We start from the raw sequence: 23,811 nt of genomic DNA, 5'->3' as shown, positions 1-23,811 counted from the left end.
GCTGTGACTCAGCGGTCAAACGACGACGGCCTTGGCCGCAACCGTTTTTCTTTTTATAGTGGAGGTCAATGACATCCCGGTGACAAGGAGGCGAACGCTAAGCACGTGTTGGCTGAATCAAAGCCTCACTCGGCTTTATGAAGGGGGTGGAGCTACAAGTCAACGGCCAGTCAGGAATGACAGCTGCATTTCCACAGTTTCACTATTGAGACACTTGCGTCAAATGTCCAATTTTGATTCAATTTGTGGGACCTAATAGGCAAATCCATTTTGTTGATTTCCACCCAAAGTTCCAGCTAATTTTGGTTCTTGGCACTTGGAGGTCCTTGAACTAAACCGTTCCAATCAGCAAATATTTATTTTATTCAACTTCCAGGACCTTGTTAGAAATTCCATGTGTTCTTTGTCTACAATTCCACCCAAAGTTCCAGGACCTTTTATTTCTTGGTACTTAGAGGTCCTGGAACTAAACAGTACGCACCCAAAGGTTCCTGGGCCTCCTTGGCTTGAACCAAATCCAAACAATGGCAGCCAGCCTTCCAAGTTCCTGGGTCCAGCGGTGGAAAGGTGCTATCGTGAAGAGGGTATTTGCACGAAGGGGCGGAGCTGGAGGTGGATGACCAATCACAAACAAGAGTTGTATTTTGAACAAAAGTACCCGGAACTTGTTGTCTAGACAGCCGTAACAAGTCTCACTCCTTCATAAACCCCTCCCCGCTCCCGTTCCCGCCCCCGCTGGCCCTGTGGAGAGTACCAGCCCACATCCTGGTGGAAGTAAATTTGAGACAGAGAGAGTTGTCGTGGTTTATTTCCAAGTCTGCTTAAGATGCCGTCACCTGGTCAAGCCAAAGTCCTCGTGAAGTCCGTGCCGGCGCCCCCTTGGGCGGCTACAAGATAAGCGTCTGAGCCAGGATCTTGCGGTTGATCTCGGCCAACGCCACCGAGAACACGAACGCTCGCTCGTCCGACAGGCCCGCGTACACGTCCACTTCCTTCTCTTGTTTCTCTAAACACAACGCGCCGCCACACGCACACGCACACGCACACACACACACACACACACGTCACCAATACACATACATCGACAAAAGCGCGCGCGCGCACTCACAAAGCACAAGCACACGCCCACCTTTGTCGTCCTCATGTTTCTTGAGCCCGACCGTCTTGGGTCGGCCCCGCCCCCTGCGGATTGGGTCGGCCTGGCCGTTGCCCCTGGGCTGCTGCCTCCTGCCGTCTGCCCCGTCGCCCGCCGCCGTCAGGCCGCTGTCCGGACGATCGCGACGGATGCGCTCCGTGCGCCGACGCTTGCACTCCAGCTTGTCTGCAAACACACACACAAAGACTTCTGGGAATTCCCACTCCTTGGAGTTCCTGGAACTAACTAACTAACTAAATAAATACATACATAATTACAGACCCTCTGCAAGCAGGGTCTTGAAAAGTCCCTGCAATCCAAACTTCTAACAGCTGTAATCAAAAGTTCTAGGGTCTAGAGGTTCTTGTTACTTGTAGTTCTTGGAACTAGAAGAATTCAGTCAGACATTATAGTGGTCCCAGGCCATTGACGTCACCACCCCAAAGGTCCCTGGACCTCTTGAAAGCACTACCCACCTAAGAAGGACTTCTTTTATACTGGAACAAAATATAGCCAATAGTTCCTGCGGTTCCTCGTTCCAGAGTTCCTGGCATCGAGTTCCAGGTAGTATTACTTACTAGTCTTACAGTTACACAGCCAGGCCCCAATGAGCCTTCACTGCTGTGGCTTCACTTCAGTTCAGTCTACCATCGTACTTGGTTGGTATTGGTAGCTCTTGGAACTAGAAGCTTCTTATCAAATATTACGTTTCCTTCACGTTTGATTGAGCCGGCCTCGGTGCTGTTGTTTTGGTTAGCGACAGAGTGGACTCACCCGCCGCGTTTGTGGACGAGCACTCGTTCAACTTGGCGTTGAGGAGCTTCCTGCTAATGAACACGTAGCCACACGGGCATGACTTACACGCCACGGGAATCTGAGACAAAAATAAACAAACAAACAAACAGGAAGCACAAGTTCATCACTTGCTGGTGTCCTCATAAGACACAGAGACACCGTGTGGATGGATGCGAAAGGGCACTTCGCAAAGCTAACTTGGATTTGAACTTTGGAAAAACATGTTTTCCGGCACCTTGCATCAATAAAATCTTAAATACTAAGAACTCTATATTGATGATAACATGCATTTAAGATACTACCTCAATTTGTGACATTCAACAACATGCTGCTGTCATTCTCTTTAACAAGAACATTGTGTAGTCTCTACAAACTGGCGGACATTAGTGCAATTGTGCAGTCCTGCACCTGAGCTCATATCGTGCAATACCCAATATTCCCCACTACTGTAATACCGTGCAATACTCAACATTCCCCACTCCTGTTAGTCTAGTTTTATGTTTATCCAATGCTGTTCCTTACATTTCACCACAGCACTGCAGCACTGTAACTTATTAGAGTATTTTTCCTCTGTACTATGTACAGGCCAAAATGAGTGTTCCTCATACTTTTTATGTCGATGTATGTTGGTGTGTATATACATGTGTATATACACATGTTACTGCTTATATTTACATATGTTTGATCCCGAATGTTTGCCGTCAATGTTATACATTAATGGCTACATTATGCCGCCGTCCCTGTGTGACCTATATCTTTGCTGCTGTAACAATGAAAATTTCCCCACTGTGGGATCAATAAAGGCATTCTTATCTTATCTTAATTGCTGTGCTTGTGTTTAGAACTGTTTCTACTATTGACCCTCTTATGTTGCTAAATAAAGTAATAGAAATGTTAGAAATAGGCCTCACTGTCTTGTATTACGATTACATTAATAAACATGTAACCAACTGACGTTTTTATATCTGTAAATAATACATTTAATACATTTTGTGGGTTTACATAATGTATGTATGTAGCGCGTAAGTGGATATATAATCATAATTTTGGTTGGTAAATGTACACGTGAATGTGGAATTTAGTAACATTTTGTGGATATTTGTGTAATTTACCAAGGCTACATTTTGACGACAACAAACAAATACGGTAATTTAAAGTATCAAATCATAGTTGACGGAGATTAACCGTCGCTAAGTAGGTACACATGTGAATAATTTAATTGTTGTTACTGAGGGCGAAGACATTGAATTGTTTGCAGGCAGAATGTGGATTTAAGTGGAATTTGGTGGTCTGATTGAGAAAAATAGGACGTGTGAACCACACAGCACACAACGTATTTCCGCCACAGCTGCTAATGCCAAGAAATAGAATAATTTTTTTTTTTGTTTTTTTTTTTTTCAAAAGACACAAAGCAGAGATGAAATCAGACATTTCCGCTCACCTGTTGGTCGCATTCAGGACAAGATTTCGTAGCCATTTTGACTTTCTTTGTTTTATTTGTCGACATAGTCTGTCTGTAACAACGACAAAAACGGCTCGCCTCGTCTTCGCCAAATAGTCCTCACATGGATGGATACATCACTAAAGAAAGGCACATAAAATATACAGAACAAGCTTATTATTACACACTCGACGACTCAACCGGCAGCCCAAATGTTTAAATTAAAAAAAAAAAAAAGTAATATTTTAGCTCCCGGAGTTATGCGCACGCGCACACAGCGTCTCCCAGCTGCTCTGTGACGTTCATGAAACGTGGGAAAAACAAGCAATTCGTGTTTCTAGTTAGGTGAAAGGTTACGTTGAACACTTTGAACCGGGCATTTATTCAATATTTTTCAGTATATTTTATGTATTCATTCGCCCGACGGGGTTACGAAACATTACATCTCAAAAAGGTCTTTCTATGTGTACTTTGGGCTTCGCGGTCCACTATCGAACAATATTACGCCAAGTTGATTGTTTACTATGCATCATTATATTCTCATAACCACAGTGATGAGCCAAGGCATGGAGAAAAAATGTATTTGGTGTTTTATCAAATAAAAGAACAACAAAGCTCAAACGTTTCTGTAGCCTGGAGGTTGGAGGCGCTATGTATAAACGTTACTTCCGATCTTTGAACGTGTATGAAACGTGAAAGAAAAAACAACGTAGATTTTCAATTCCTACTTCAATTAATACATATATTTGCTCAACTTTAAGTTAAAGGCAGTTGATATTTGCATTTTACGCAATTTCCTATAACTCCCAGAATGTCAAAAATGTTCATGTAAATCTATTCCACATTTTGCTCACAATTTTACGCAATTTCCTGCCAATGCGAAATGTTCAAAATATTGATGTAACTATTACGCATTCTCATAAATCAAAAGCGTTTCCAAGGTGTTTTAACATGTACAAGACATGCTATCATCAAAATTCTGCCAACTGTAGATATGTTTTAACAGCCTATGGTGTAATTGGCTCATTTTCCAGGCGGATCTGTCTCATGCAGCTAGCCAGCAGCCATTCTTTTCAAACGCTAACACTTTAACTCTGCTTACTATTTGGTGGTGCCATGGTAGTACTTCAGCCAAAGTGTTTTTTTTTTTATTTTTTTTATTTTTTTTTTGCGCCAGAAATTTATCCACAGCTGTTAAGTCATGGTTGGAGAAAGTAATTGTGGGGGTGGTTATTGGATATGTAAATTTGCTCCATTGTGCTGTCACAGTTTGGCAAAATTCAGCAGGACCCATTCAGAAACGCATTTCAAGTCATTTTGAAGAAACCAAATAAGTATTGTCAAAATTCAGCAAAATTAACGGTTTAACTGCAGAAACGATCATCATCTCCATTTCAGTCAAACACATGCCCGTTTTTTTTGTCTTCACAGACTCGTCATATATGTCTTCGAACACATCTGTGCATTACTTCTGCGTAGTTGCTGCTAATCCATCTACCAATCTTAAACAGTTGTAAACAATTCGATGCACTCGCAATACCACCGGCCGCATGTCATGCATGGGCGGTTTTTTTTTTGGGGGGGGGAGGGGGGGGGGGGCGTCAGCGTCGGCGCGGGGGGACCAAGGGAATGTAAGGCCAGAAGCGCTTTAAAAGGACAAGGACGGACGGGGTCGGTGGATGATAATTTGTATGAATTAGGACAGAGGGACAAGGACGGAAGGGTACCCAGGTCGCGGACGGACCGGCAAAAAAGGGTCAAGTGCCCTGCTCTGGTGTTTCGTCTGTTGTGTTTTTACAACATGTATCTAAACCTCTGGTTACCACTGCAATACTTACCATTTCAGTGTAATTATATAGTTCTGTGAACATTTTGGCGCCGTCTGCTTTTGAAGAAAAATAGTTTCTTGGAATTGTCTGGTTTTGCAATTAAATGACAATGAACTCTCAATCTTTTCAATAAGTTAGATTCTTTCCAAATTAGCCTCTATTCACCCAAAATAAAAAATACAGTTTTAACCTTGAACCAGAAAACACTCTCGTTGGTCAACTCACAAAATTTGCACTCATCATAAATGTCATAGACGTATTCAAGACGAAGATGAACCTTCTATATGACCACTTCAAGATAATGAGAGACGCTTCTTATATTAACGATAATACTTTATTATATCGAATGCCTATGCAAAATTAACAAAAAGCAAGTACATTGTTAAGAATGTATTATTTTATTTCCGTAAATGACAACATAATTCCTATCGACTCAGATTGCTCATGGGTGTGATTTACAAGGTGGGGTGGGGGAATTTTACACACAACGCCTCCTCAACCAAACCAAAGAAAGAAAAGACGAGCAGATGAGTGTGAAACTTGCAAATCATCCACTAATCTTACACACAAAGCACGTGGATTTCGTTTTGTTTTCGAGACCGAGGACCCTGAAGGCAGCACACGGCGAGGTCATGTGATCAGGGGAGGTGGGGCTTAGAAGATAGTGGACATGATGCACGTTAAGTAGCTTCTGACAAAAAGCCATTGAAGTATTTGTTCCCCATCCTTGATAACAATTTTGAATAAACCCTCAATCGACTTTCGAACGCTTGTCCAAGCAGTCGCAGACGACGCTGCGCTAGAGGAAATCATACCTACTCATCATCATCTTCGTCATAATAAAATGAATGGCAGGAGTTCTTGGTGGGGAAATGCTGGAATTCCTTCTTTGTGTGTGTGTGTGTGTGTGTGTGGTGCATCCAAGTGACGTCAATCATTTCAGAGGACCAGTCCCTCGTAGACGGGCCCCTCGGCCTCGGGCGCCTCCCTCTGCAGGCGCAGGTGCTCCAGCGTGTTGTGGAAGTGTTTGTTGATCTGCTCGCTCTCCTCGCTGGCCTCCAGGTTGGGGAGGTCCTCCCGGATCTTCTGGATCAGCTGGTTCAGAACCTGCACCGTCACCTACGCTCACAAAAGTGCACAACCGCAAAAACATCTCAGGGAGAAATACGGCCCAAAGTCCGAGTCGACCAGCGCGTCATGTGAAAGTACCAAGTTTCATTAGTGAGTAACGGGCAGGGCAGCCTGTGTCAATAACGAGTAGCGGGTACCATGTGTCGGTTGAAAAACCTCCTAAAAGCGTCAGAGAATCACATGCTGTGCAGTGTCAACAAATCAAATGGAGGCTGGGTCCAAGTGTGCAAACTAAGAAGCAATTTGGATTGCGGCGTTGTGTCACATGACGGTCTTACGGCATCGTTCTCCCTCTCGTAGAAGCAGACGTATCTGTTGAGGATCTCGATGAAGAGCTGCACTTGCAGCGAGGGGTCCATACACTGGTTGGCGATCTTCAGCGCTTTCTTCAGACACTCCATCACGCGCTTGCCGTCTCGGATCTGAACCGCAAACACGCCAACCGTTACACGCGGGCCATCCGCACACGTCGTAAAAATACACAACTCTCGTTTCTGGCAGCGGCGGCTTTAAAATCCTTTTGAAGTCCTCTTACAACTGTAGACTCGTCGCTTGACTACGACTTTCCGACTAGCAATCTATTGATGTTGGTGACTCAATCGTAGACGGACAGAGAACTCCCTTCTTTAAATTAAACACCGCAAAAGACAGTTGGGCACAAACTGTACCTTGGGTGGAAGACAGGAGAGAGGGAAGGAAATAAGGAGGCAAGTAAAGAAGGAAGGGGAGAAAGAAGGAATGAAGGAGAGGAAGGAAAAGGAGGGAAAGACGGAAGAGGAGGAAAAAAAATGAAGACAATGAGAAAGAAAGGAAAGAAAAACAACAGAAGAAGGAAGGAAGGAAGGAAGGAAAGCAGAAATGCAAAAGTGATGAGAGAAAGGAGGGAAGGAAGAAAATGGATGAAAGAAAGCAGGAATGAATACAGGATGGAAGAAAAAAAAAACAAAGAAGGGAATGACAGGCGGAAAGAAGGAGGGAATCACCACCGTGGCCATAAAATGATTTGGATGTGAGGATGAGGCGACAGGTGAGCGTACCTCTTCGTGGTTCTTGTCAGTGCTGCGTCCGGACCAGAAGAGGTGCGCGCAGATGCTGACGGCGCGACACTGGTCGGGTTTCTTGAGCAGCTTGGAGGCGGCCAAGGCGCACTGCGTCCTCAGCGGCTCGTGGTTCTCCTCGCTGAAGCACTTGGTGCGCTCAAACGTGCCGATGATCAGCGTGATGGCCGCCAGCTGCGCCTTGGAGTCGCTGATCTCGTCCTCGTACAGCGAGAAGGCCTGCAAAGGCGTCGGCGCGACGCCGCGGCTCAATTGCGGCAAGAGTAGCGACGACCAGCTCAAAGGAAACGCAGCGCAAAGTCTTGGCACAGACACAACCAAATCGGGGCACCGCGCGTCATTAGCGAGTAGCAGCTACCGTGCCTCGATAGCAATTTGTAAGGAAGAAGCGATGGGTCTTGACGCTTTTCAAAAAGCGTCACACCCCGAGTAAGTGTAGTATGTGTCAACAGGACGTAGGAGGTAACGTGTTGATCGTGAGTAGCGAGCAGCACGTGCGGCGAGCGAGAGGGAAGCCCGGCTTACCTGCGACATGAATTCGTAGGCGACGGTCTCGTGGTTCTCGAAGCCGATCTCGCCGGCCGCCAGCGCCCCCTGCAGGAAGAGTCGCAGCGGCAGCTCGGCCAACTCGGCCTTGATCAAGGCGCTGATGGTCTGGTGGGCGAACGAAAAGATCTTCTGACACTTCTTCTCCCACTTGTCGTCCTGAACGAGGGACAAAAAAGAAGCAGAAATTAATGCACAAGTAGAAGTAGAGTAGAGTGGACCCCCCCCAAATTGTTCACAGTTCGGCCCGCACCTATTTGCAGGATTTCCCCCCCCCCAATTTTTTTATTATTATATATTTGGTTGATTGTTCATTGAACATTGTTGAGTGCCTCACCGGCTGAAGTTGAAAAAAGTGAGTTCCAAACGCGAGCGCACGTTATCTCTGGGCTACATCGGTAGGAGGCATTTTGTAACGTTTTGTTTTGGAAGCTGTGCCAGCCGGTGTTCCCACATTGCAACGCTCATTGAAACCGTTAAACATGTCAACAAAACGCCAAGTCCAATTGGGACCAAAAGTTCACGTTAAGGCTCATAGGAATACGGGGGATAAGACGTCGACAAAAAAAGAAGTACACGTCGAGGTCCAAGTACAAGAATGAGACGCAGCGATAGAGGTAGAAGTACAAGTAAAAGTAGGAGGAGAGGATGTGGACATAGCAGAAGACGACGACAACAACACATGAAAAGAAGTCGTAGTTGTAATAGTAGCAGATGAAAAAGTAGAGGTACAAGGAGCAGAAGAAGCTGGAGCCAAAGTAGAAAGTAGAAAAAGAGTAGTGAGTCCATCTATTGCATGTGGAGTAGCTTTAGGGGCGTACCAGTGACGAGTTGTCCTTGTATCGGAAGGCCAGCTGGTAGGCGGCAAAGACCAGCGGCGGGAGCGTGTATCGGATCCGTTGGTTTCCGCCGGCGCCAAAGTGTTTGCGGGCCGTGTTCAGGATCTGCACGCACGATCAGCATCAACAAGAACAACAACAACCAAAGCCAGACGGTAACCGCGGCGACGGCCATGAAGAACGCGGAGGCACCAGGTACTGCTGATCGGGGTCGTCAGAGTGCAGCAGATGAATGAAGCGACCCACGAGGCTCTGCTCCTCGGCAAAATCCTCGGGGTCCGGGTCGTCGGCGGGCTGGTCCGGCTGGTCCTGGATCAGCGTGGACACCAGGTTCAAGATGGCGTCCACCTGTTGGCCCGGCGAGAGAGACAGCGAGAGAAAACCTTTCATGAAATTGCCATCGTCGCTTTGCCAGCTCGAGCACACGTTCTGTTGCGCCAAAGTTGAGAAACTAGCCTTAATTTTCCTTTCAAACTCATTCGATCCCAAAGACGGATTTACAGTGGCTCAAGAGTAAGTAAGTAAGTAGTAAGACCCCTTGAACATTTTTCTTTCTTTCTGTGCCACTGCAGCCATCTGCCAAACTCAAAGAAGTTCATTTGATTTCTCTTTAATGTGCACCCAGCACCCCATCTTGACAGAAAAAAACAGAAACGTAGGCATTTTTGCAAAATGGCCTCAGTGCATTTTGCTGACAAATGCTTCAGCGAACCGACAAGACGAGCTCTTCTCACCTGCTCTTGCGCCACGATGGTGGTGTTGTAATCCAGCGTGTTGCTGAGCACGTAGCAGCTCATGCTCTTGCGAGATTCGTAGTCGAAGTATTCGAAGAGCGGCGGGAAGTGCTTGAGCTGCAGCACCGTCAGGACGTTGTTGTACGTGTCCACCGGGATCTTCAGCAGACGCGTCAGCTCCTTGGACACGGCGCTACTTGTCGCTATGCTGCGGGACAATTGAGACAATTCGTACACTGGAAGAAAATCAGATCGGGGGCTGGAGGAATTGCAAGCGCAGAAGGGAAAAGGTGCACAAGCATCATTTCGTCTTTCAAAATAGCGCAAAAAAGTCACGATTAAATGTTTTCTGAAAAAAAAAAAAAACGGACTATGATAATAAATTCAACACATTTTTTGTAAGTACATCGCTATTTCTTTTAAAATTGATATTGTGATGGTACACTAAACATGACGGGCAATTATGCTATTAGGCTAACAATTTTACTCAAGTAAATATAAAAGCAGCGTTGGCTGTTTAGATCGAATGTTGACAAAACATGAGACGAGGACGCTGACATTCAGCTCACACCAAAAAAGTCTAAAGAATTGATAACCTTGCGTTATTTTTGTCCCACTGCTACTCCGTCATGTACCACAAGGCTGAGGGCCCATTTTCGAAGCTCATTAAGAATCTTTAAAAGTGGCCGCGAAAGTGCTCCCCCAACGCGTGCGTCCAAGCGAGCGGGTCACGCACTGTTCCAAGTTGAGCTTGTTGAAGATCTCCACGGTGCTCTCCAGCACTTTGTCCACGTAGTCCACACGGTCAGGGTAACACTTCATGGCCAGATTGATGAGAGACACCTGCAAGGACACCACGTCCTCGGACGGCATGTCCTGACGGGACTGCAATGGAAAAACACATTAAAAAAAACAAAAAAAAAACTCTGAATCAAAGCATGAGCATGTTTGGCCAAGAAAAACTTCCATTTACTTTCAACTCAAGTCCAGTTTGGAAGTGTAAAGATACTTCTCTTGCACCGTTGTGTTGAAAGCAATTGTCACCGTCACACAACTCTTCATTTTGTTACTCTATCTAGCGTTTGCTATTTTTTTAATGAGCCTTACTTACAAAAACGTTCTTGACAAATACACAGTATACGTTGGTGGCAGTAAACGGTTGACGTCTGGTTGACACACGAACGGCGGTATACGAGTCGCTAGTACACTTTGAAATGCACTTTAGACGTAATAATGTGCATTACGATTATGGACGGAATGATAACCGTGGTTGATTTGATCAGCATTGTAATTATTATTTACAATTATTACAATATTTTACTATGTTAGAGAAAACATCTATATGTTTGTTGCACTACTTTTCAAAAAGACAGTATATAAACATTTTTGGAGCAAAATGAAATTTTAAAATAAATGGATGATCTTTTTAGAAAAAAATGAAATTAAATTCGAATTTACCTTTGGTAAAAAATATCTTGTTCAAGGTCACTTGCCGTGACTCCCAAACAAGTCCTGACAACGGTTGTTGATCCCTTTTGAGGCATTAGCTCCTCGTCTCCTATATTTGCGGTACTTCCTTCTCTCGACATGACTCGCTTGCACCAGTCCACCAAGGGACTCGACCCTCGCTCTTGTACTTGTAAGATTAAGGCAGCGAAGGCGTGCGCACTGATTACCCGCATTTGTCACTTCCCGAGGGTGCTCCGAGCGCTGATTTGCTAGCTAACAGCCAATCAGAGTGACCAAATGTCACGACTGGTGACGCCGATTCAACATGCGTAAAGGCCCCCCCAGACGCTTACTGATGAGTTACGACACTACGACGGTGGCCGCTACACCAATCAGACGGCGCATTCAGACGCCACGACGCTTCACGACCTCCGACGTCGGTTTGGTCTATTGAGGCCTTTCAAAAGGGTGGAGGAATGGTACATAACGCTTCAAATGTGTAAAGTGGATTTTAAAGCACAATAGTCGACGCACCAAAGACACACGGACCGAAAATTAAACTGTAGTCCTTTTACTCATGAAAAATTATAATGTGAGCGTGGTTGAATGTTCTGCAGCTAAAGTCAAGTCAAGTACACTACCTGTATGACTGTGGCCACTTGCTGTGAGAAGATGTCAAAAAGTTTGATCTCCGCTGGAATGCCGGGTCCATCTTCTCGGTGAGCAAACAGCGCCAGTCTGAAAGGAAAAGAAGAACTGCCGTTCATCTACCGCTCCCCGCTATATCGTGGCGTTTTGAGTCTTTTTCTTTTTTTTTTTAAACGGGTTTTTAAATAAACAGGCATATCTGAATTGTGCAGACTAGTGCGGTACAGTGTAAAGCGCTTTGAATACCCAAGGTAGAAAAGCGCTATATAAGTGACAGCCCAGTCCAGCCTTCTGTGTAGTACCACGTTGCACCACAACATGTAGGGCAGCACTGAGCTCGACTGGAAGAGATGCAGCGTAAATAAGAGGAGGGAGTGTTTCGTATAAATTTCTTTTTCATCTAAATGTTGTCCTGGTTTTCATACAGCCACTCGGTTTTCATTCAAGAAAAGGAAAAGACATGACTGGAATTGTTGTGCATATATTCAAAGGATTTAGCAACTTGTGTATCAGACGTATTCAGATGGAAAGGCATGTTTCACCATCGTCAAGAGTCAGGACACCAAGAGAAAAGCAAGCAGTTAATATCAGTTTGACCAACATTTTCTTTGGTGCTGTGGTGGCACAATTAGCACTTGTGCTCAGCAAACAGACACAAAATAGTTTGAGCGCCACTGCTAAATAAGCCACCATGGGGCTAAAAAGTGTGGCAAAACTGTTATTATACTGCCGTACTTTTATTTTGAATGCCAGACATTTAACAGGACGTTATTGCCGAGCAAACCGAGAGGCTGGTTGTAGCCTTGATTTGGTCAAATCATGCTCTGTGGAACTCGCCTTGCCGTCTCTTGAACCCTTTTTAGTGTACAGTATGTCAGAAGTTCCGAGAGGCGGCCATTTGAGAAAGAAGGCGAGAAACATGATTGAATTCAACAACATGTGGAATGGCTCCCTCTCTCCTTGGCACTCGTGTTTCCAAAAACCTGTGAATTTGGTCTCTTGAGGAAGTCAACCCAAACACATTTTTTTTCCAAGAATGTGTTCCCAGCAGGCCCACTAGTTGAAACATGGCATTCTGATGAATATTGCGTTTGTGGGATATGAGTTAAGCAGCAAGATCCAGCCCTTTTAAGCCATCTCAGGGGGCGGCCATTTTGTCACTTCTGTCGACTGAAAATGACATCACAACTGCTCAGGTCTCAGGTAACGACCAATCACGGCTCAGCCTCAGAAAACCGGTCAGCCGTGATTGGGTGGATTAACTCTTATTCCACAAATGCAATATTTGTCAGAATGCCTTGTTTCAACTAGTGGGCTTGCATAGAACATCCATCCATCCATCCAACCATCATCTACACCGCTTATCCTCACACGGGTCGCGGGGAGTGCTGGAGCCTATCCCAGCTGTCTTCGGGCAGTAGGCGGGGGTCACCCCGAATTGGTTGCCAGCCAATCGCAGGGCACACAGAGACAAGCATTCACAGCACTCACAGTCAGACCTTAGGGGCAATTTAGAGTGACCAATCGACTTACCATGCATGTTTTTGGAATGTGGGTGGAAACCGTAGTACCCGGAGAAAACCCACGCGGGCACAAGGAGAACATGCAAACTCCACACAGGGAGGCCGGGGCCGGGATCGAACCCACAGCCTCTGAATTATGAGGCGGACGTGCTAACCAGTCGACCACCGTATCGCCTGCATAGAACATATTCTTGAAAAAAAAAATGTTTGGGGTGACTTCGTCTTTAAGGCACCACTGAAAACGCTCTCTCGATCATGCCCCCCGATACCTGTCAATGAGGGCGATGATGATGTTTTTAACATTGACGTGCTGATGAAGCTCGGCGCAAGAGCGCAGGAAAGGGTTGAGGGTCTGCAGGTGGAACTCATCCGGGAAGACCTGGCGTGAGCAGAGAAGAAGAAAAAAAAGAAGCACAAGAAGAAGTGTGGCTGTGCTCCGACGACGGCGTGAGGTTGCGCCTACCTGGATGATGCATTCCATCAAGTACTCCTGCGCCAGCGAGTCTCGGCAGTTCACCACCTGCTCCAGCACGCCGGGAAGAACAACCTGTGGGGGAGAAGCCAAAAAGTCAACATCGACCAGGCTACTTGACACATTTTTACTCATCAACTAACTCTAATTTGAGAACTCGACACATAAAACAACGTTTTTTTGTAATGACAAGGAAACATTATTTGGACTAAAACACTCATTGTAAAAAAAAAAACCAAAATGTCTAATAGTTGGTATTCTAATATTTGGCTAATGTTTTTATATTTACAAAACATTGGAATTTTTTCTTTCTATTCTTATATTGTCTATTAATTTCAACAATTTGATCTATTTATTTCTATACTATTTCACAGGTAAATTTGTTTCCCCTAATATTTCCCCTCAGCGTACTGTCTAATATTTTTGTATTTTATCTCAAACTTTGCTTTATTATTTCTTAATGACTTGTTAATTTTTTTTCTACTTTAAAATGCCACTCTAAAATGTGTGTATATTTCCTCGTTTGTGTATCGTGTAACCTTGCATGCTGTATTTATCATTCAACACTTTTGCGTCGTATTTTAGTTTAATATTAGTTTTGTCTAATATCACTTTATTTTTGCCTAATACTTTGTCTCTTCTCCCACTTTTTGAATTATTTTCTGCTATTGTTTGTATCACTTTCCACTCGAGACATTTTTCTCTTAAAGCGTGTATTAATGACTTAACCCACCAATGTGTTTATTTTCATAATATTTCCATTGTTTTCCCGTAGAATGTACAGTGTTTCTGTATGTTGTTGTTGTTGGCCCGACAGGTCGCGCACTCATCACAGCTCCCTTCGGTAATCACGTGGGTCTGGAAAAGCACGAGGATGGCCCTTGCAAAAGCGGAGGCCGGCCCCGCGCTGGCCTCACCTGCTTGTACTTGTCCACATTGACGCCCTCCAGCTGGCTGAGGCGGACCAGGTTGGTGCCCACCAGGATGCGCAGCTCCTGCCGCTCCTTCTCGCGCTTCTCCCGGTCGCGACTGTGGCCCTGGTGCTGCATGCGCACCCACAGCTTGTTCATCTCGGCAAAGTTGAGCAGCACAAAGTCGATGGAGTCGTTGATGTCACCCGTCATCTCCTCTGACCCTCTGGTGGAGCGCAAAAACATTTTGGCAGTTCATGTGTGAAGCTCTTAAAGGGTTTAGCTCCAACTTCTCCCATAAGAAATAGGAATGGAAACTTTATCTTTACACTTGTATTATATCGGCATCCGCCAAGACGCAACTCAAAGTAACTTTTCAAAGCAGGTAATCAAAATACCTATGTTACCGTCAGACTCTAGTAATCAGTTACTTTGCTTCCACGGTAACTGTGACAACACTGCTCGAAAGTCAAGGTAGAGCTGTATTAAAACAGCATCCGGTCAAGGAGGACACCGGAAGGCGGGCGGGGCTTACTCGGCGTGCTCGCCGTCGTCGGGCAGGATGTTGCGAGTGCACTGCAGCAGGTAGTTCCTGAGGAAGAGGCCCCTGAGCGGGTGCTGCACGCCACGGCACATCTCCACCAGGTCCTTCAGGATGTCCTTGCGAGACTGCGGAAAGGAGCGCACGTAGACCACGCCCACCGTAATCAGCAGGTAGCTACGCACACACACACAAAAAAACAAATGTAAGTGCACTGTGCTCAGCTTTCATCTTCAACTATTTTTACAAGGCGACGCATTTCATGGGTAATGCATTACGGATGAAATGTCAATAAGTGAACATTTCAAACGGTTTGTCCTTTATGTCTCGTATCATTTTCAGGGAGTTTAGTATTTTAATATTCAATTTTTTTTTTTTAAATGTATTTTTCTCAAATGTATTTTTTTTTCTCTAATAATTCGGGTATTACGTTACTATATTTTTTCTACTATTTGTGCAAATTTCATATTATTATTATAAGGAGGTGGGCATTCGTCCGTCTGTCCATCACTGGCCGACGCCCGTTTTGCTGACGTTAGACGGGAAACTTAAAAAAAAAAAACAGACTTAGCACAGACGGAAGTGGATTTTCATCCCTCTGTGTAATCATCACTAACCTCGTTAAGTCTGAACGGACCTCACAGCCTATCACTGACGGACGCTCGTTTTGCTGAAGAAAGACGGAAACGCGACCCAGACTGCAATGACTACTGTATATGTAGAGCAGGTGGCGGTTTTCACCAACGAGAGAATCATGTGTTATTCAGGCTAAGAGCAACAACTAATGCATGAGCTAAGGGGTAGTAAGAAAGTAGCTTTGAATATAGAGACGGTTTTACAGGGAAGTTCTTGTGCGTGAATTTTTACATTTCCATTTTCAGTTGTGAAAAAAAGTATCGTTAACAGGTTGTGAAACACTATTTCGAAGCCCCACACTCCATGTCTGAAGGTGGCTGTAATGCACCAACAGTTGTTTGCCAACCGCTAACAGACGGAAGATAAAGAAGAAGAAAAAGAAGAAGAAAAGATGATGTGAAGTCAAAAGAAAAGGTTTGCCCAAGGACTAGGAAGCATTTGAATCCACCAGGATTGTACCTTTGGCAACAATGTGACACGGAATTCTGGTTAAGCTAAGCAGAACTTTAAAGTAAGTAATAAAGTAATAAAATAGGTTCAGATAATGGATCAATGGATGGATTTCTCCTCTGTTGGAGCTTTTTTTGGGCCGTTAAAATAACATGAAGGACTGATGGAATGACGATTACAGTGTGTTTCGGCTTGAAAAATAGACGGAATGACGTATAACGGACGGGCAGCTAACGGATGACGAACGATGGACCCGCAAACTTTAGTACAATGCCCACCTCTGTTCTTATATATATATATTCTGTCTAATACAAATTATTTTTGTCTGTAGCCAGGTTGGCAAAGCAAAAAAAGTCCGGTCTCCACTGCCTTACTAGGATTAATAATACATAAATAAATAAATAAAGTCATGAAAATATTTTGCTTCTGATTGTTTCGGTTGTTTATTTTTTGGTGTCTAATATTTTGTCACATTTGTGTACCTTGTACTGCTAATCCTTAAAATATAAATGTCCTAATATTTGTGTGTTTCTCAGCTCATCCGTTGGCGCCATTTCCCAATGATATTTTTATATTCTTTATGTAATATTTTATATTTGTCTGTCTAGTGTGTTGTGTGTTTTTTTTCCAATCATGTACTAGTGTTGTTGCATTATTTTCTGTAACTGTTTTTTAATATATCTTTCTAATTTTTCACACAATAATTTGTTACTATTTTAATAATTGTGTAAATTACATTATTAAATCACAACCTTTTCATATTGTTTGTCTAATATTTTGTATTTTTCATCTAATATGTTGTGTTCTCTTGTATTGTTTTATTATTTACTAAATTTTAAAATATATATATATTTTCTAATATTTGTGTAATTTACCTACGTTAACCATTTGGTACTATTTTTCTAATAATGTTTTTCTTGCAGTTGCGTATTTTCCCATCTATAATCTAGGTATTATTATGTCAATATTTGGAGGTATTTTGAGCCAGTATTTGTTTTTCATTTGAATACTTGGCATTTTTGGCAGGCAGCCGGCACAACTCACAGCCTGGGAATGATGTTCCCCGCGTACTGGACCAGCTCGTACAGGTCGGCCACCTTGCGTCCTTTGGCAAACTCGTCCGTGAGGTAGACCTCCAGGTAGTGCAGCTCGTCCGAGATGGCCATGTCTTTGCGCGCCGCTCGTTAAGGAGCGACAACACACGGCGTCCATTCGTGCTGGGCGTGGAAGATTGCCGTGGGAACCGGTCCGCTTAGGTAAACTTTTGAGCACAACTGTGGACATCACCGCCCACCACTAGTTGGAAGACGCGCAGTTGTGCTCCTAAGTGACTGGATGTGCCCCGACATTGACTGGCGAACAATCCAGTGGTTGCGTGTAAAAAATGTTACGTGTTTTGTTTGCAATGGTTCTGACTTGTCCAAAAATGTTCAAAATGATTATTATTTTATCAAAGCTATTACCATCCTTATAGTCTTTTTTGTAATTGAAGTTGTTTTAGCTGTCAGCTATTACTCCACTGCTTTTTAATGTTAATGACTGGTCATGATGGCGACCAGTCAACTGTTGATCCTGGTGAGCCGCAACACCACAGGTGTCAAACTCAAGGCCTGGGGGCCAGATTTGGCCCGCCACATCATTTTAGGTGGCCCGCGAAGGCAAATCGTGTGTGTTGACTGGACATGTTTCTTTCAAAATGTCTTCACTTTTAACACTACACATGACATATTGCAAACATTTGTTACCAACGTCCCTTTAAAATAAATTGAAAAGAGTTGAACAAACTATTTATTGGCGTATGATTTCCAAACTAGTTATCCATCAATTTGTTGTGTATATGTGATAATATAAAGCGATCATTTCTATGGGTTCACAGTCGTTACGGCCCTTCGAGGGACAGCGTAACTAGAGTTTGACACCCCTGCGCTAAACTAACAGGGGTAGGCGCACAAGAGAAGTTGTATTGATATTGCACGTGCCACACAACAGAGTTGAGGATACAGAGCTCGTAGTAGCTTTTGGGAGACAGCATGGAGGTGCGCAGTTCTCCCAGCATGTTGGAGGCGTGTTTCAGTGCGTCCATCAGCTTGTTCTTGTCCTGTGACAGCACGCAAACAACAAAGTCAAGCAAGTGCAAAGCAACACAACGACGAATGAAGAGAACAGAGCCCGATCGCGTGAGCTCATATGACAAGACGCCATGTTGGAATGTTCCTACCAGGCATCGTTTCATCTGGAAGGACTGGACCTTGACGGCCTGCACGGCTTCGTCCAGAAGCTTCTCCTGCTCATCCTGAGGAGACTGCTGTGTCGTCGGCTGAAATGAGGGAGAAAAACAAACAAACAAACAACTTTGTATGTGTTTTACTTCTGTGGACTGATGTGGCCTCGAAATGTATAATCTGTTCCAATCTCCCCCCTTCACTTGTAGAAAAAAAAATCAAACGACAACATTGTTCCAAACAAATTCTTTACCATAACGTGCGAATGCCCACTGGCTTAATGCTAGCACACAATGTAAATATACCTGTCAAGTTGTAGGCTTTCGGCATAATTTGTACAGGTGGAAACACCCTTTCAAACATTTAAGGCGTACATCGCGAATCTGTACGGCCAATTAAGGCTGCGCCGATAATTCGATATCAATATGTATCGCGATTGACAGGTGATCAATATCAATAGAAAATGACATTGCCAAAACATTCGATAGAAAAAATTGAAAACAAACCCGATCGTTGCATGGTGTGTGATTTAGGCAGGGCGCTTCCGCCTCCAAACACGAAGAACTTAAACCAAGGAAGAAAAAGCCGCTAAACCAACGAAGAAGAACCATTTAAACCAATGAAGAAGAACCATTTAAACCAATGAAGAAGAAGCAGCTAACCCAATGCAGGATCCGTGCGCTACTTGCGTCTAGAGAGCGAGCGGTGTAACTTCTGTTCAAATAAATGACAAGTCGACTCAGTAAAACTCTTACAATAAAATGATATTATGCACGATAACCCGATTAAACACCTCCGGATGGAGACGTGGTGTACAATTAAAGGAGTTCCCTGTCTTTTACATGCTGGCACCAGTTAGCCAACCCTCGGCATCGCACTCAAGTTATAAATCAGGCAAGTAAAATATGAATGGACTGTGGCAATAATGAGTTTGCCAAAAAGATAAAGTAGTAATAATACGGTTGGTCAACGATAATGTGTGCACTGCAAGAGTATTAGTTCTCTTACACTGTAGGAACATTGAATGAAGGCTAATGTATGTTTATCAACAATACGGCTTTGGGGTAACACCCAATGCAAATAAGCATTTACAATGCACTGGTCGAGGAGAAACTGCACATTACGCTACGCAACGACGTAAACACAGTTATCCATCCATCCATCCATTATCTATACCGCTTCTCCTCACAAGGGTCGCGGGGCGTGCTGGAGCCTATCCCAGCTGTCTTCGGGCAGTAGGCGGGGGACACCCTGAATCGGTTGCCAGCCAATCGCAGGGCACACAAAGACAAACATCCGCGCTCACAATCACACCTAGGGGCAATTTAGAGAGTCCAATCAACTTACCATGCATGTTTTTGGAATGTGGGAGGAAACCGGAGTACCCGGAGAAAACCCACGCAGGCACGGGGAGAACATGCAAACTCCACACAGGGAGGCCGGAGTCGGGATTGAACCCACGACCTCTGAACTGTGAGGCGGACGTGCTAACCAGTCGACCACCGTGCCGCCTAAAACAAAGTTAATTTATCATTATTTTAATACGTTTAAAATAAAATCAATGATTATCAATATTGACTGATATGAAATACTTAGATTGTGACAGTTTTTCAGGGTCATTATTTTCAATAGTTTAAAAAAAGAAAAAAAATTCAATGTATAATCGATATCGACCAATATGAAACACTCATATCGTGGCATACTTTTCAGTCATAGAACCCAGCCCTACAGCCAATGTCATTTTTTATCCAATGTGTTATCTGTACCTGTTTTTGTCGCCTAACCGTAGCCGGGAGACGCAGTGGAGATCTTTCTCCGGGGCCAGAGTTGCCAGAGTTGGACCGCGGCCGTCACACGTCATCAAAAAGGGGGAGGGTCAGTAGCCCAACAACACACGTCAGAGGGAGACAAGAGTCTTCTGCGCTCTTCCTCACACAAGCGCAAAACAACCACACGTCACGTACAAGCTGTCATAAGACCCGCAACATTATGTTTACTTGTTTTTTTTCTTGCTAAAGCTGATTTCCGATCATGTGACAGCAGCCAGTCGAAAATAATGTCTAATGTGGAAGATTATACACAGATATGTATGTGCAAATTACAACTTCCGTAAGATTCAGTTCACCCCGGGGTTGACAGGTATGATGTAAAGCTCCATAAACAGGCTAACGGAACTACCGTCGATGTTGCAGTATACTGTATATATGATCCTTTCAAAGGGAATTCAATGCAAAAACTATCCTTAGCAATACTTGTATGTGTCCCCACTAGTCTAAACACAACATTCTGATTGATAGTGCATTCTTGGAAAAAGAAATTAAGCAGGTTAACCATTAAGGCCTAGAGCGCCTGGCTCAACAGCTCCCCAAAACCTAAGGTCATCTTTGGAATTACCCTTGAAAACCTGAAGTTTTCCCAGAAATCAAGACATCCAAAACAATTAATATCTCAGCCCCTGTAGCAGAGACATAATTCCAAAAGAATTTGAGAGCTAAGGCATGTGGCTTTCACACAGGCCAAAGTTTAGTCATCTTTACTGTTTCAATCGAAGACGTAAAAATAAAGTGTCAGTGCAAGAAAAGCCTTACTTTTAATTAAAAAATAAATAAATCGAGTGGTAACTTTTCTGTTACAAAGATGTCTATATTGTCATTGTCTACAAACATATGTCTTAACCATATATCACGTGAGACTCGTTATACTGGTTCAAAGTCCACAAGCGCGTCGTCTATATCACTGCCATTACTCATTTTTGGAGCGCTAATAATCGACGGCATCCGCCATTATGAATCGAAAGAATTCCGGAACATCCTCCGCGGGCTTACGACACCGTCAAATATACATTCTGTTGCATTACATTGGTTAAGAGACCCATAATTAAATAATAAAAAGAACATGACGTATACACTCTCCTGTAACGGTGGAAAGACGCAACAGCGCTCCCGGCCTTAATGGGTTAATCCATCTGTTTTCATTCGTTTTAGGGGTTTCTATTTTGGGTAATACCACCTTCGGCTGTCAACTGAAACTAACGTCACAACTGCCATCGGGGCTTGCATTGCGAACGGCACGGCTCATCTGTTTTCTGGTTTGGCCTTCTTGGATTCGCAAAATAAAAAAGAAAAAATATCCCCCCAAAAAACATAACTTTTTTTTAACTTAAAAATATAATTATGTGACACATAAAGACAACAAATAACAAAAACATTTCTTGAAAAACACATGGATACATTCACAAAATATGAAGATAAAAAGAAAAAAAAACGTGACTTCCTTCTCATAAGACTATGATTCCTCGCTTAAGTTATAATTTACTTGGGGGGAAAAATAACGGAAATTTATCTGATGAGATTATCTTTTTCTTGAAAAAAAAATGCCTCGCTTTTGATTAACACATAGGGGACATAGGGGACTATGACAATACTGCATTTTAATGTTGTCAGGATGGTTGTACTTGGCGATCTAAGAATTTTTTTTAGGTGGTACTTGGTGTCAAAAGTTTGAGAAACACTGCATGAGAGTAAAAACGAAGCTTATACAGCATAAAAGGACAATTATATGAATCTGACACTACTGTGAACAAATACGACAAGTTTCACAACTAACACTTCTTCACTAGTCTAATTTATCAAAGGTTCTAAGACATTCTTTTATAGTATTCAGTACGTTCTCGACTCATTTTGACAATCGGACAGACAGTTACTTGTGCATGCGGTAACTTTGAAATTGGTGCATTGCACCAGTTTTAAATATTCACGGAAATGATACTTAAATCACTGGAAATGTCTCAAAAGGCTTTGCCTCACAACACTGGTCTCAAGGAAATTAATTAATCTTGAATATTTTTACACACATACTTACAAAACTCTGAACTGAAAGGCAGCTATGCAAAACACATCTTCACCATGCAGCCAATTTCTGAAATCAACACAAGTACTCACTTAACGCCGCTAGATTTCAGTACAGTAAGAGGAGCTCAAACATCTGATATTTGATAGGAATTACTGTAACGATGGACTATGGCTGTTCTTGACAAGTGTTCAGCTGGTTAACTTCCTCTTTACTGTGACACATAAAGACGCAATCAATAGGATGTTTAATCAAATTTGAGCAAACACAAGTATTTATTGGATGACATCTGCCTTTCACGATGCTGTAACATTTGACAAAGCTACATTTTGCTAAGCTAAGATAACAACATCCATCTGGCGTCAGACTCAACCTTCAAAAGTGGCCCGAATAACAAGACAGAACAAGCTGAGCACGTTCCATGCCGCGAATAACACGATGAAAGAGCACGACAGACAAGTTTCACTTTGCATTTAACATGTTTTGGCCTTGAGCTGGAAGTCGCTTTTAGGTTAGGTTAGGTTAGGTTAGGTTAGGTTAGCCTAGCCTAGCCTCCATTTCTGCATGACGGACGCGTTTAGGCCACAAGCAGCGTTAAAACGCTCGTCTGGCTTTTTTGGATCGCAGACGAGCACATATATTCCATAAATGCCGAGCTCGGCTGCGTCCAAAGGTATGCGTTGCACTTGCACTGCGTCGATAGGACCACTTACCATGATTCCAAGATGAGTGTCGGAGCAGTCCAACAGCTCTGTCTGCTTGTCATGTGACTGCCGAGGTGCGTTCACGGACTTCCTGCGCCAGCACAAAGTGACGTCACGAAGACGCGGCAGGCGGGGCCGTCGGGATCAGATTTGAGACGTCAACATGCACCAATAATAATAATAATAATAATAATAACAATAATAATAATAATAATAATAATCTATTTTATTTACAGAGCAGTTTAGCAACAACCGAAGTTGTAACAAAGTGCTTCCTCTACTTAGTCTTAGAGTAAGATTGAACATAAAACCAACAACAATAAATACAATAATAATATTATAATAACAAAAGGAGACTAATGAGTACGTAAACATAGAAGTAGATGTATAGCTAAATAAATTAATAAATAAATGAACACATATTATTTTTTAATTTAAATTAGATCGCTAGATGGATGGATTGATGGATATTATTTTCTAATTGAAATTGGATAGATGGATCGATGGATGCATGGATGGACGGACGGGTAGATAGGTAAATAGGTAATTAGATAGATAGATAGATAGATAGATAGATAGATAGATAGATAGATAGATAGATAGATAGATAGACAGACAGATAGATAGATAGATAGATAGATAGATAGATAGATAGATAGATAGATAGATAGATAGATAGATAGATGGATGGATGCATATACATTATATATATATATATATATATATATATATATATATATATATATATATATATACATATATATACAAATACATATATATATATATATATATATATATATATATATATATATATATATATATATAATGTAGATAGACTTGTAATGTAAGAATGTCAATGCTCAGCTACTGTTATGTTTTTACTGTGCATATGACAAAT

The 23,811-nt window shown here is 43.1% G+C and overlaps 2 protein-coding genes across 3 annotated transcripts; both read right to left on the bottom strand.

The window, feature by feature from the left end:
* Nucleotides 1-108: 108 nt before the first annotated feature.
* hdip1 (HDAC and MIER1 interacting protein 1) lies at nt 109-4,939 on the bottom strand. Of its 2 annotated transcripts, XR_015086273.1 has the most exons (5): nt 3,372-4,939; nt 1,910-2,009; nt 1,130-1,321; nt 837-1,006; nt 109-606 (listed from the first exon to the last, which is right to left on the bottom strand). XR_015086273.1 is itself a non-coding variant. In XM_086026573.1 (4 exons), the coding sequence occupies exons 1-4, from the start codon at nt 3,435-3,437 to the stop codon at nt 888-890; spliced, it is 477 nt and encodes a 158-aa protein (XP_085882699.1). In that variant the 5' UTR covers nt 3,438-4,938; the 3' UTR covers nt 793-887. The 2 variants fall into 2 exon arrangements, 1 of the variants encoding a protein (XP_085882699.1); XM_086026573.1 differs by lacking the exon at nt 109-606 and having other exon boundaries at nt 793-1,006; nt 3,372-4,938.
* Nucleotides 4,940-5,575: 636 nt separating this feature from the next.
* Nucleotides 5,576-23,085, bottom strand: vps35 (VPS35 retromer complex component). Its single transcript, XM_086026496.1, has 17 exons — nt 22,923-23,085; nt 18,357-18,455; nt 18,140-18,236; nt 17,183-17,306; nt 15,047-15,229; nt 14,518-14,737; nt 13,592-13,675; nt 13,398-13,507; nt 11,599-11,695; nt 10,245-10,393; nt 9,509-9,716; nt 8,967-9,122; nt 8,757-8,879; nt 7,915-8,094; nt 7,369-7,608; nt 6,610-6,753; nt 5,576-6,319 (listed from the first exon to the last, which is right to left on the bottom strand). Exons 1-17 carry the CDS (start codon nt 22,923-22,925, stop codon nt 6,140-6,142), a joined length of 2,397 nt encoding a protein of 798 aa, XP_085882622.1. The 5' UTR covers nt 22,926-23,085; the 3' UTR covers nt 5,576-6,139.
* Nucleotides 23,086-23,811: the final 726 nt, after the last annotated feature.

The sequence above is a fragment of the Filicampus tigris genome, chromosome 3 (assembly GCF_054856515.1).
Source record: "Filicampus tigris isolate MCC_2025a chromosome 3, RoL_Ftig_1.0, whole genome shotgun sequence".
NCBI lineage: Eukaryota > Metazoa > Chordata > Actinopteri > Syngnathiformes > Syngnathidae > Filicampus > Filicampus tigris.
Note: the sequence above shows the minus strand (reverse complement) of the source record. Positions and strands in the feature narration are given on the sequence as shown.

Coding starts and splice junctions, on each gene's coding strand:
- hdip1 (XM_086026573.1), bottom strand. CDS start 3,437: ATGTCGACAAATAAAACAAAGAAAGTCAAAATGGCTACGAAATCTTGT. Junction 1,322..1,909: donor CTCGTCCACAAACGCGGCGG/GTGAGTCCACTC, acceptor GTGTGTTTGCAG/ACAAGCTGGAGTGCAAGCGT. Junction 1,007..1,129: donor GAAACATGAGGACGACAAAG/GTGGGCGTGTGC, acceptor CGTTGTGTTTAG/AGAAACAAGAGAAGGAAGTG.
- vps35 (XM_086026496.1), bottom strand. Junction 17,307..18,139: donor CAAAAGCTACTACGAGCTCT/GTATCCTCAACT, acceptor CGGCGCGCAAAG/ACATGGCCATCTCGGACGAG. Junction 15,230..17,182: donor GGGAACATCATTCCCAGGCT/GTGAGTTGTGCC, acceptor GTGTGTGCGTAG/CTACCTGCTGATTACGGTGG.